Raw genomic sequence first — 13,269 nt, 5'->3', positions numbered from 1 at the left:
TCACTACACGTCTATAACTGTTGAGCGCAATATCCAAACTAATCATGCATATCGTCGTTTTATATGTTATGTCAAGTCCTTTCAAAGATGTATAGTATTGAAAGACACAAGCTCTATAGCGTGTTTAATATACAATAAAAGATTTGCTCATATTTGTACATTCGCTTAATTCCAATACTGTTAGGTGGAAAAATACTAGTATGTAACACAGACTAAATTAAATGATGTTGAAGAAAATAAGTTTAATTGAATTGCAATTAAATTCACTTCACTAAAATTAATTGCTTAATCAATTGGTCAGACCAAATAAATGAAAATAATTTCTTCTTCTTTTTTATTGTCGTATACGCGATTATAGCCGAGTTTACAACAGCGTGCCAATCGTTCTTCCTTTTTGCTGTTTTTCACCAATTGGAGATTCCAAGCGAAGCTAGGTCCTACTTCACCTGGTATTTCCAACGAAATGGAGGTCTTACTCTGGTTCTGCCGGCGGGTACTGCTTCGAAAACTTTCAGAGCTGGAGTATTTTCATCTTTTCGGATGACATGACCTAGCTGCTGTCTCATCATTCGCTGAACTATGTCAATGTTTTCGTACACCTCGTGTAGTTCATCGTTCCATCGAAAGCGATATTCGTAGTTAGTTCACAAAGGACCATAGATTTTTCGCATAACCTATCTCTCGAAAACTCGCAACGTCGACTTATCAGATCTTGTCATCGTCCATGCCTCTCCAACTTATAGCAGAACCGGTGTAATGAGTGACTTGGAAAGTTTAATCTTGGTTCGTCCAGAGGGACTTTACTTCTCAATTGTCTACTCAGTCCAAACGAGCACCTATTGGAAAGAGCTTTCTGCGTTGAATTTTGGGTCTGACATTTTTGCTGGTGTTAATAATGGTTCCAACGAAATAAACGAAATCGAAGTGTCATTACTTCAACAGTAAAGTGGGAGCCAAGTGCGAGGGTACGACTGTTCGTTTGATATTTCGTAACCCATTCTGGAGAGAGCAAAACTAACGGTGCGGATGTTAAGGTCGGGAGAGGTCCTTCTTGATCCTGAAGGAGCCTTTGGTATTGCTCAACGATAGTTTACACAGCGGTATTAATTTTGCGGGAGTACCAAATGCTAGAAGTCAACAAAGATTTAATGTGTGTCGAACCTCTTTTCACGGGTTTTTTCCAAGATTTAGAGCATAGTGCATATCTAGTCAGTTGTTGGTTTTCTAAGCCTAAAGCAACACGAATAAGGTTCAATCAGTTTGTTGACAGTGGACTTTAATTTTTCACACAATATGCTCAATAGAACATATGTGCGATGTTGAGGAGGCTTATTCTACTATAGTTGACACAAATTTTGAAGTCTCCTTTTTGTGGATTGGACAGAGCACACACTTCTCTCCCCACCCTAGTATTAAAGTCGCCAAGCCCGATTTTGACATCGTGGCGGTGGCAGCTCTCATAGGTGTGTTCCAAGTGCTCATAGAAGAAATCGCCTTTCTCTTCCGTCGGGGCGTTTCTTTCACTTTCCAGTAAGTAAATTAAATTAAGAAGTAATCCATATAACGAGTTGGGGATACTACCCCAACTCCCACATACATATGTACATAAATTGGTTGCTACTTCCAAGAGTATGGAATGGTTGCCTGTTTTCGAACTTAGCCGTTCCTTACTTGTTTGTTTTTAAACCGCGTTAAATCAAAGCTTTGTAAAACAAATTTAGATAGTGACTCAATTAACATAAAATGGGAATGTTATAATAAGGGGAAGATTTTGAATGTTAAAAACTGAATTAAAGCAGTTAAGAAAGGGCTTAAGTGCAACCGAACGTTTTATACTCTTTCAACTTGCTGAAATCAAAGCCAGTGGAATAGCTTACGATGTAAAACGTCAACCATAGCATTGGAATATAAGCCATTTTATTTATGTATACGAGTATAGTACATACACCATGTATAACTTATACATTGGCCCACGTATATATTTGGCATAAGATTTATAAGAAGAAACAAAATCATTATACAAAATCAGACGAATGGTCAAAAATTATGGTCAACATAAAGTCAGGAAGTTCGAAAATTTTATAATAATTATATGGGACCTCAGGAATGTACTGACCCGATTCTACTGCGAGAAAATTATTATATTTGAATTTCTATTGCACATTGACCGATATTTTCGAACAAAAGATAACTAAAGGTACTGGGGTTCACCTATTCGGTGCCTAGGGTCTTGAACAGTTTTGGTTGGATTTGAACAATTTTTGGTCATAAGTGGAATACATTTTATTAAATTATTCGTGCAAAGTTGAATTCCATTACAGAATTATTTTTTTACTTCTGTACTGAAAACTGAACGAATCAAATTGTTGTTTACGAAAAGTAAGCGTGGTTATTATCCGATTTCGAAATCGGTCAGTCAGACCACGACTCCAATTTTTACCATTAATCCTTATAAGGAATTGTCATACCATCCCTGGGACAATTTTTTACATTTCTTTCAGTAGTTTTAAACAGTACCTTGATATGGGGAGTGAGCGGGGTTTTCATCCGATTTCATTCATTTTCACACTATCGGTAGGAGTTCTTGTAATATTCGTGCTAGGCGAATATGGTTGTTGTAGCTTTGGTGATATAGGAGATATGCACATTAAATTTATTAGGAGGCGGGGCCACTCCCACTTTTTCAAAAGCTTTTTTCCACAGGTTCCCTTAGTATATCAGAGCAGCTGACCGAGTTCAGGAGGCTTACTATTAGCAATTGAAAATGAGCGATTGAAATCTTATCAAAAAAATATGTAAAAGGAGGGATTTGTTGCCGCTGTTCAAGATCGCTAGTAAAAAATATAAAATAATGAAAACTACAGAAAATGCTGTGTAGTAATATTAATCATCAATTACCAATGATTAAAAACATTTATTAATTGAGAACTAATAGGCTTAAATCACGTTATTAAGTATTGAAAGTTCAAATAATACCAACCACCATAATATACCGTCAAATCATAAAAAAATTTTAATTAGTTTGGCGGTATATTAGAAGTCCAATAGAAAACAATTTTTAATTGTAAAATATATTGGGTGTTTTAATTTAAATGCGCAAAAATTATTAATTTCCCCGCTCTGGCTTCAATGGAAAATTGTATTAAAAAACGCTTATTTCGAGGAGCTCTCACACTGAAATAAGTTGGGCATCCCTTTATTCCTGATTTATAATATCAGCGTGTTGAAAGCGATCCATTTAATTCGATTTGATGACCTTTTTTTGCGAATAAACTAGAATTGATATACTTTATAATTAAATTGTTCACTATAATCTCTTTTAACCATTTAATGGGGTATTAGTCGTTTGCAAATATGTTTGTGTAAAGCTACCATTTCAGCTTCCTATTGAAAACGCCATGTCGAACTTTATTTGTTTTTACAACGAACTCAAATGAAAATACCGTAAATAAACAGCACCGAGATATACAAGTACCTATATAGAAAGGAGTTGAATTCCGGGTGGCTGTCTGTCTTTTCAAGCGACAACTTGAATAAATGTATAAAATATATGGTTTATTTATAATTAATATTTAACAAATATAAAAATAGATCTAGCTTATGTGACTCGTCTGTCGCATTATGAGCATGATCGATAACCCCTAAGTCCCCGATTTCGTATCTTCGTGGTAACTGATATCGTTTGTCGTAACGGTTTTTCCATTTGGTCCTCTCAGCCAAATTATCGTAACCCTGTAATGGTTGTATCATCCGGTTATAACATACATACGTCTTTAGTATTGAAATGAGACACGAGTTTATTTGGCGTGAGTTTGATAACCTCATTACGTTGGGAGTTGATTCATTGCTCCATATTCTGGACGCTTCCCTCGTACATTTTAAAGGAGGTTTATTTACTCGTTCGAACTGCTCGTTGTCCCTCGATGTTCGTTCAGCCATCTTGTTGGGTTGAATACCATGCCTATCGATGAACTCCTGGAACTGTTTAGTAGTGAATTTTGTTATTTTGCGTGGTTGCCTAAAAACTGATGCCGTTTTAATAACGGAAATTTATAAAAACCCTGACTTGCCGCGTTGAAATGATCCCAAATGTTCAACAAAGATCTACCTAAATGGCATTGATAAAATATCGCTTACATACAATTGGCTTTCAGCTTTTCCTCTTTTAAATTTGCTTAAGCAACATTTATTTCAACTAGTCGTAGTCTCAACTGGTGCTCGACAATGGCTAAAACTAGTTCGCTTCGCTGGCTTCCAATTGTTACCCTCGAGTTGAAGCATAACCCCCCTTAACCCTGTCAAACTGGCATCGGTATGCACCTCATGATTTTTCGTTGGATCGAATAAAACTAACTAACTTCTCGAAAGAAATAACATGTTCGTTTGTCCATTTTAAATATTGTCTCTGCTTTAATAAAATTTTTAGTGACTTTGCGGTGCCCCGTAGTGTGCGATGATTTTTTGAAGAATCCCGTCAAACCTCCTCTTACTTCACTAGCATTGGTCGGCTCTAGAAAAGCTTCAAAGGATTTCGTTTTCTCATTACTTGGACTTTACCATCTTGGCTAACAACATGCGCTAAGAACTTCGTCTTTTTTACGATCACAACTGAGATTGAATGAGGTGATAAATTTTGACATATGACATTAACAGTTCGTCAATAACCGTTGCCAATACTGGTCTTAAATATAATAAAAAACGGTTGATATTGTCTACCTACAGCTAGTTTCTCGGTGTTTACCTGAGCTTCCATGCATGTAGTCTTACGTCGTTCCAGCCTTGCCATGCCTTCTGCGGAACAGTCATCAAACCTTAGTAATAACTTATGTATGTATATCATCATGTTGTCCGATTGAATAACAAAATTACAATCTTCCTGACATACAACATCATTTCCAACAAACACATCGTATGTCATAAATTCGTCAGCTACTACTTGCAACTTCGAATTTTTGCAGTCTTCTTTTTTGTGCTATTTTCTGTGCTATAAGCTGTTGCATCTCCAAAACCTGCCTGCTTTAGAAGCTTCAAAAAATCGATTTTTTTGCTTAGATCTTAAAAATAATCTAAGAATATGCCCCAAAATTATAGATGGAAATTCGAAATATTTTCGAAGCTAGAAGGGAAATAGTAACGACCGTGTAGCATATATATGAGCGCTTGGGCAGAAAGCGAAAATTTTGACACGCGATTTCTCAGTTTTTAATTTTTCTTAATTGGCGTACAGGATAGAAAAAAAACTAATCGTATCATAGAATTCGGACAAAGTTTATTATCTTTGGCGTTCAATTATTTTCTATTTAAACTAAAAACAAACGAAGAACTAAAGTTAAGTTTGAACATATTTTTAAACAACATAGAGTCAAAACCTTTTAGTCAAAAACCACTATTTTTTCAGTTTATAAAAAAAATTTTAAATCCTAAAACATTCTTTTTTGGATTTTTTTTTAGTTTAACTAGAAAATAAATTACTTAAAAATATGAATCACTTTGAATTTTTTGAGACAATAGAAACACCCGGACTGTACAGTGAAAATAGTTTAAAAATTATCTCTTATAATAAATTAAATTGCAATATAAAATTGTGTTTAATCCCCATAAATCCAAATGAATATGAAGAATAAAGGTATATGTATAACAAAGTGGTTTTTTTTATAATAATATGTTGTTTTATTATTTTAAAAAAATTGTTTTATAAGTGCCCTTTTGAGGGATATGTTTTTCATTATACATCGATTTAAGGTATACAAAAAGTTGTGATCCCTTTCTCGTAATGTTTTTTAAGTCTATGCTTTTGATTTCAGCCGCAACTTTTTGCAACTGTCTTTGTTGTTCGTGTTATTCTACCATTCTACCAGGCATGCAATCTTTACCTTAAAATGTCTATAGCTTAGATGCTTTGACTTTAGACACATATTCCTCAGAATTGAACACTCTACAAAAGTGTCCATTGCGACAAAGTCGAAACTCACACCGGCGAGGTGGCAATAAATCTGATTATTTCACGAAATTCGCATTTTTTTTTATATCTTGTAAATAACAGGAGCTGTAAAAAAATGTACATGGCAAACTTGTATTTGAGCTTTTGTTTTCATTTTATCATTTTCTCACTTATATCAAATATTTGTTTTATACGTACTTTTATTTAGGTACATGATATCGGTGTAAACTTTCTCGCCTATATATAATATTATATTTTTGATTTTTGGTGTTTAGAAAAGTGTGAAGAAATATCACTTACCACCGAAGCAAATTCAATAAAGCTTCAGTATCTAGATTAGAAGCTTCGTTAACAAAAAACGTGATATTCACTTTGTACCCTGCTGTGATAACATTTTAAAGAAAAAACAGTTAACCTGAGCAAATAAAGGTTTCAGAATCTGATGTTGAAGTTGAGATAAAAAAATTATTGGACTACATTGTGTCAATAAATGAACGGAATGAATCCTCTAATTACATATTATCAATAGGAATACGTGAGTTTGATGGCAATTCTGGTCAGACCGAATATGAGCAGAAATTTAAAAATAATAATTTGGAAGACAATAATTTATTTGTCAGGACATATGTCCCTATATAACAGATAATAAAATTGAAAAATAATGAAGAGCGAAAACAAATGTGGAAAAACTGTAAACCTTCGTCCACCCGTTATTACCGTAAATATAGGGAAGCGCGCGCTTTTTATATTACTGATAAATGATAATAACTTGATTTGTATGAAAGTTTTAAATGATAAAAGGTGTGATTTATATATTTTTTTGCTGTAATATACTAAGTTTTTTTATGATACTATGATAATATATCACATATGAAATTATATTAAATTATTAAAGATAAGTAATATTTAATATGCCCATTAACTACAAATATTGCTTTTAGAATTGCATAAATTAAAGATAATGTTATCAATTTTGCATGAATTCACAAGAATTCGCAAAATTATATTCATATGAATTGTTATATTAGCATGTAAACGTATAAAAATATAAGCCAAAAGGCCAACATTCATCTGTAAAAGCAATGTATATTTCTGAGCATAATTTTCATTGAATTCTCAGCTCTCTTCACTCATTTCTGTTAAAGTTTCTCCTGCCGAGCCAAAAGTGGTGAAATCCACTAATAGAAAATTCATAGCTCTTGACAGTTCACACGCTTGTCCGTAGTTGAACCTTCTCTATATTATACGTTCTCTGCGAATGGCCACCGATTGTCGCCGCTTCACTTTGCCGCTGTACAGCTTCGCCATCAAACCAGGGTAAATATGTACATATGTTTATGCGTGAGCTTACATACATATCCACGCAGCTGCGTAAAAATATTTCAGAATTACAAAATATTTTTCACATTCTTTGACAAATACAGTCAATACTGGTTATGTGCCACATTCAAAGATACAGATGTTTGAGGTTTGTAAAAATAAAAATATAATATGGCACATAAACGAGTGCGGATACTTAAGCGAGTGGTACTTAAAACAATAAATAGTATTTCATAAAACAAACCGTGAGATGCAGCAAGATATGGGCAGTTAAGAGGGATGATTTTCATTTAAGCGGAATACCACTTAACCGGGATTCACTGTAGACATAAATCAGAGGAATATTGAATATTTTATTTGGCACATTTCTTGACTTGAAAATCGACAAATAAACTATGTTGTCAATTTTATTCTATACTTATATTTGCGGGGTTGTCGCTTTTTCCTCCTCATACAAATATCAGAAATTGTTCAATTTATGATTTTTAGCTTTTGCCAACGTCGAGAAAAGACGCTTGTTGGCAAAGGCATGCTCGGGGAGATGTCATGGTGTTGGTTTTTATGAATCAAGCAAGTTTGCCTGTTGAAAGGKCGCTTGCGTTCATGAACGAAAATATTGTTGTTGTGTACTTTTCTACAAATTTGGGCATCGACTATTTGGCTGCCATATTGACTTGTGACCCTGCTGATGCCATTTGAGACGTTTCTTGTTTTTTCAGAACAATATTTGTAGTTTTTGCGGGCGACATACATATCTACATGGGAACGCGTATAAGTATGTATGTTGTGTATGCATTATTTGTGTGGGAATGTCATACGCACATATTTACATGTGTACGCATATAAGTATGTTGGTTTGTGTGTGCATTAATTGTCCGGCAATGTCGTACACATATGAATAAGCATGTATGTATGTACATATAGCAGCAGTGCGCGCACACTTTTTACTGATAAATGATAATATCACGATCTGAATTTGAATTGAACTTACATATGTATGTAACTATATGCTGATATGTAGATGAGTATGAAAATAGAAATGAAATGCGATTTAAATATAATATTATTGTAATATATTATAAGTTGTTTAGGATATTATGATAGTATGTCATATACGTATATATGTACATATATCGAATATCTACGTACTCATATGTAAATTTATAATATATTATCAAACATATGAAATATTTATAAAGTAGCTCTTATTTGTACATTAACTACAAATGTTACTTTGAAAATGGCATAATTTAATGATGAAGTTATCAATTTTGCATGCATTCACAAAAAGTCGCAAAATGATATTCAAAATCAATTAATATTATTGCATGTATGTAAACGTATAGAATTATATGTAAAAGGCTAACATACGTCTGCAATAGAAATGTATATTTCTGAGCATAATTTTCAATGAATGCTCAGCTCTGTTCACGCTCCACTGTTAAGATTTCTCCTTCTTAGCTAGCTGTGGTGAAACGCACTCATCGCATTTTCTTAGCTTTTGACAGTTTACACGCCTGTCCGTTGTTGGACCTTCTCTATAAATATACGTTCTCTGCCTCTATATTATACGTTCTCTGCTCATGCAAGATTGCACGATGACACAAAATGCAAAAATTCTGCAATTCGTGCACCGTGCAAAGGGGTTTGCAAGCCAATAGGGGTATTCGCTTGCTCTTACAAGATTGCAGATTGCAAAAATACTATACCGAAATATACAAGGGCACGAGAGCACCCGATGCAGAATCTAGTGATATATGAATGGCTGATTCGATCAATTTATTGTGAATGACTGTAATGCATGACTGTTGTGAAGTGGCACACCTTCTGCATACATTTGTAACAAAAAACTGTAACAAATCTTTATAATTTAAATAGAAATTATAAAATCTATTTAAAACTAACCTTCTTCAAAAATTTAACGACATAATACGTCTTTATGTAAAATGACAGCTGAAACAGGGTTGCAATTATAATTTTGCGTGACAGTGTAAGCAAATATAAATGGGTTTTGGTCTGACATATTTGACGGCCATTGCGAATAATTTTCTGTGTGTGTTTGTTGTTGTGCCGATGCACCAAGAGGAAATATATGAAATTCTTGCACCGTGAAAAGGTTTTGCAAGAGGGTTTTGAAGAGAATACGCCTTATATCTTATGACAGCTGTATTTGTATATGGAATGTAAACAAATATCAAGGACAATTTAGGGCCGTCAAAATATGTCTTCCAATAAAATCGAATAAACTAGAGCAGGCACCGATTATAATGAGTGGAATATAAGTTTTCAAGTAGTTTTAATACTATGTTCGGACCGACATTGAAAACATTTTGAAAACACATTTGTATGTTGTGTCGTTCGGACCCACAATGTGTGTTTTCGATGAGTTTTCACTGACAACTATTAAAAGCGGTCTTCTCTTACTCTTGCAAGATTGCACGATGACACAAAATGCAAAAATCCTTTACCGAAATATGCAAAGCCAAGAGAGCACCCATTGCGGAATCTAGTGATATATGATGGCAGGAAAATAAACATGGGTTTTGGTCTGACATATTTTACAGCCATTGCAATCAATTTTCTGCGTGTGTTTGTTGTTATGCCGTTGCACCAAAGGGAAAATTCTGCAATTTCTGCACGGTGCAAGGTTTTGCAAGAGCAAGAGAATCGCCCTCATATGAGAATATCAAGCGACAGCTGTATTTGTATGTGGAATGTAAATAAATATCAAGTGACAATTTAGGGCCGGCAAAACATGTCTTCCAAAAACATCGATTAAACTAGAGCAGGCACCGGTTATACTGTAAGTTGTATATAATGTAAGTTTTCAATTAGTTTTCAGCGAAAACTGTTTTTTCGTTTGGCAGATTTTACATGGACAAAGTTTTCGTGCGAAAACCAGTTTTTGCCATGAAAACATGTTTTCGTTGTCGGTCCGAACAGGGTATTAGGGCGAAAATCAGTTTTTCTTACGAAAACATGTTTTCATTGTCGGTCCGAACATAGTATTAATCATATACAAATTATACTTATGCATGTATGTACGTATACTTATTAAAGTAAAATTTTAATGTTTGTCTTTTTTAGAGCAACTGTAAGAGAACTAATTGAAACGGAAGAAGAATTTTCTAGAGACCTACAAAATATTGTTGATCGTTATATCAAGGCCGTTGACAAAATTGGTGCTCCTCGAATTGTTCGCGATAGCAAGGACATAATTTTTTCAAATTTTGAACAGATTGCTGAATTTCATAATATGTAAGAATGAAAATTAAAGACCATAAATTACGGTTTTAAATATGGTTCATATTTTCAAGGATTTTAATTGAAGGACTTAAATATTACTCAGAACAACCTAATATGACAGCTAAAACATTTCTTAGACTTGAAAGAGATTTTGACAAACACGTGAAATATTGTGCAGCCGAGCCCTTAGCACAGGCTTTCCTTAAGGAGAATAAAGAAGCCAACGAATATTTTCAGGTAAATTTTGTACAGCAATGCACGATTTGAAGATATATATTATTATTAATAACAAAATATCCAAGTTAATTCCTGTTGTCAAAGCCAAATGACAGACAAATTTCATTGAGCAGGCACCGGCAGCAGAGTTTAAATAAAATATCTAAAATATTACTAAAATACAATATAGTCTTACCGTGCGATTTAGTGCTGTGATACAGTCACAAGCCTCTAAATTTGAAATTTTAAGTTAGATACCATTTTTGTCACTTGGGACGATTTTGATACTCTCTAAGTTATAGTCACAAAATCTATTACATTTCATTACATTATTCAGATAAGTTTTTACACTTGAATGAAAATAAATATGTCGATAACAACTTGACTTTATTTATAATATTTACGAAATTTATGGAAAATTTATTTATTTTTAACCTTTTCGTGTTTGAGTTGCTAAAAAACAGCAATCGATAAATATCTATGATGATTTCTATTCAGTATATTCAAAATGTCAAACAAGAGTTATTTTTAGTTTTGTGAGTTGCTAACTATCAGGTAACAAATTTTAGTCAATATTTTGAGACTAACGCTAGAGACTGTTTAGTGAATAGTAACTAGGCACAAATTGACCTCAAAATATGTCAAATAGTGACTAGAGACTGCTTACAGAAACGCGCTGTTAGTAATATATATAAAACAGGGTATCTTTCTTTGCATTTCTTCTACTGCTACTACCCTACTGATATAGCATATCTAACTTCTACTCTACCGTATATTACCTTTATGTAATGATAAAGGTAAAAATAATACAAGTTTTCATAATATTTTTACATAACTTCTAACAGTTGCTTTATATTTTCTTTCCGTGGAAGATTTTTATTGTGATTTTGAACTAAATAAATTCCATTTCAATTTTTAAATCAAATTGTTAATTTATAAATAAATCCGTTTGGCGTACATTTGAAACCCATTGCATGAGGATCTTCGAAAAAAAATCTTGAAACACCGATGGAGCTGGGCCATCGAACTAGTCTCTCAGTTTTTGAGATATCTATCTTAAATTTTGCGAAATAAAGCGCAATCCTCCACAACATATTTCTATTTCCAAACGATAATTTTTTTCCTAATCAGGCATAGAGCTCATATTTATTATTAAGATGGCGTCAGTTTGTGTAAACCTATAAGAATATGCAAATGTATAAAATAAAAAATCGAAGTTTCTTCACAGTGTTTAGAATCGATTCTAATGTTCATTGTCATTCTTGAAAACTGCTCATGTATTCATTCGCACACTCATGTTCAACTCAATACTAAGTCAGTATAGCATAATCGTCACACTCGTTCGACTAGATTACATGAAAAATAATTTCTGACACAATGAAAATACGTATTATTTGGTCACCACTTCTCTAAATAGGCATGGTTTCTAATGGGTTAAATAACGTAATATTTATCTTGACCTTTAGTTGAAACAATCATGTATATCTTACATTTTTTATTGTTTTCGCACCAAATGCAACTCTTATGGCTTTATTCTGCAAGTCTTCAGCACACAGGGTGTGTTCGGAAAGTAACAGGACTGATATTCTTCCGCCGAAACAAGCAACCGGTCAGTTGTCAGAGCACCTTGAGAGTCAGAGCAAACATTTTCGGGCGATGTATTTCTGTGAGTGGTGCAGCGTTCTTTAATGCAGAGGTACGCGATTAAATTCTGTGTGAAAGACGTTTGATATGATTGTTCATAGCATACTTACCCAGAGGTTGCTTTAGCCTTTTTGGAGGGCCGGGAACAGTTCGCTGAAGAAGACCGTTGCTGAGAGCTAATCCAAAGTGAAAACGATGCTCATTGTCTTTTTTGACATCAAAGGCATCGTCTATCATGAATTTGTCCCTCCTGGACAAATCGTCAACGAAAAATTTTATATGAAAGTCCTCAAGAGACCTCAATTTTGCCCGACATGACGCGAAGCCGCTCACACCGCCTTTCTTGTGAACAGCTACATACCCAAGACCGACCAAACAACTCTTCCGCAGCCCGCTCTACTGTTCAGATGTGGTCCCAGGAACTTGTTTATTATCTTGCTGGAAAGGGCCAATGGAAGGGAAAGCATTTGTAGACGACAGAGATCCCCTCTGGCAAGTACCTATGCTCACAAGACTATTCCGGAGAATGTCCTCCGTGACGACTCCAATGCTTGGAAATCGCGCTTCATCGACGGAGAAGGAGTCAAATTTGTTAAAGTATTGTAACTATTGGTTGAATATATTTTTTAAATCAACTCAGTCCTATCTACTAACCTACTTTCCGGATAAATCCTGAAATTTTTATTTACACACATTTTAGTGCTCAAAAGCATTTACATAATACAATTTTTTTCAAATTTCATAATTTATTGGATCTGCTTGGTAAAGCATAATACTAAATATTCAAATCTTAAATTTATTTAAAACTAAAGAAGCTCAAGAATGTGGTTCTTTATAAACGCGTTTGATTGCAGCAAATTGCCGTTAGCTAATGGGTTTAGATGTTCGCGAGGTTTAGAAAT

The 13,269-nt window shown here is 34.0% G+C and overlaps 1 protein-coding gene across 2 annotated transcripts in view; it reads left to right on the top strand.

Moving 5' to 3' along the window:
* The window catches only part of LOC108972549 (probable guanine nucleotide exchange factor MCF2L2), a 68,046-nt gene that overhangs the window by 36,579 nt on the left and 18,198 nt on the right, over window positions 1-13,269 (top strand). The window contains exons 6-8 of one of the 2 annotated variants that reach the window (XM_018939177.1): window positions 10,349-10,519; window positions 10,579-10,744; window positions 10,810-10,882. In XM_018939177.1, coding sequence (XP_018794722.1) covers window positions 10,349-10,519; window positions 10,579-10,744; window positions 10,810-10,836 — 364 coding nt within the window. In that variant the 3' untranslated portion in view covers window positions 10,837-10,882. Of the gene's footprint in view, window positions 1-10,348; window positions 10,520-10,578; window positions 10,745-10,809; window positions 10,883-13,269 lie in introns of those variants that run through there. The other variant, XM_018939178.1, reaches the window with a different exon arrangement.

This window comes from Bactrocera latifrons, unplaced genomic scaffold (genome assembly GCF_001853355.1).
Source record: "Bactrocera latifrons isolate USDA-ARS-PBARC rearing strain unplaced genomic scaffold, ASM185335v1 scaffold_406, whole genome shotgun sequence".
Lineage (NCBI taxonomy): Eukaryota > Metazoa > Arthropoda > Insecta > Diptera > Tephritidae > Bactrocera > Bactrocera latifrons.
Note: the sequence above shows the minus strand (reverse complement) of the source record. Positions and strands in the feature narration are given on the sequence as shown.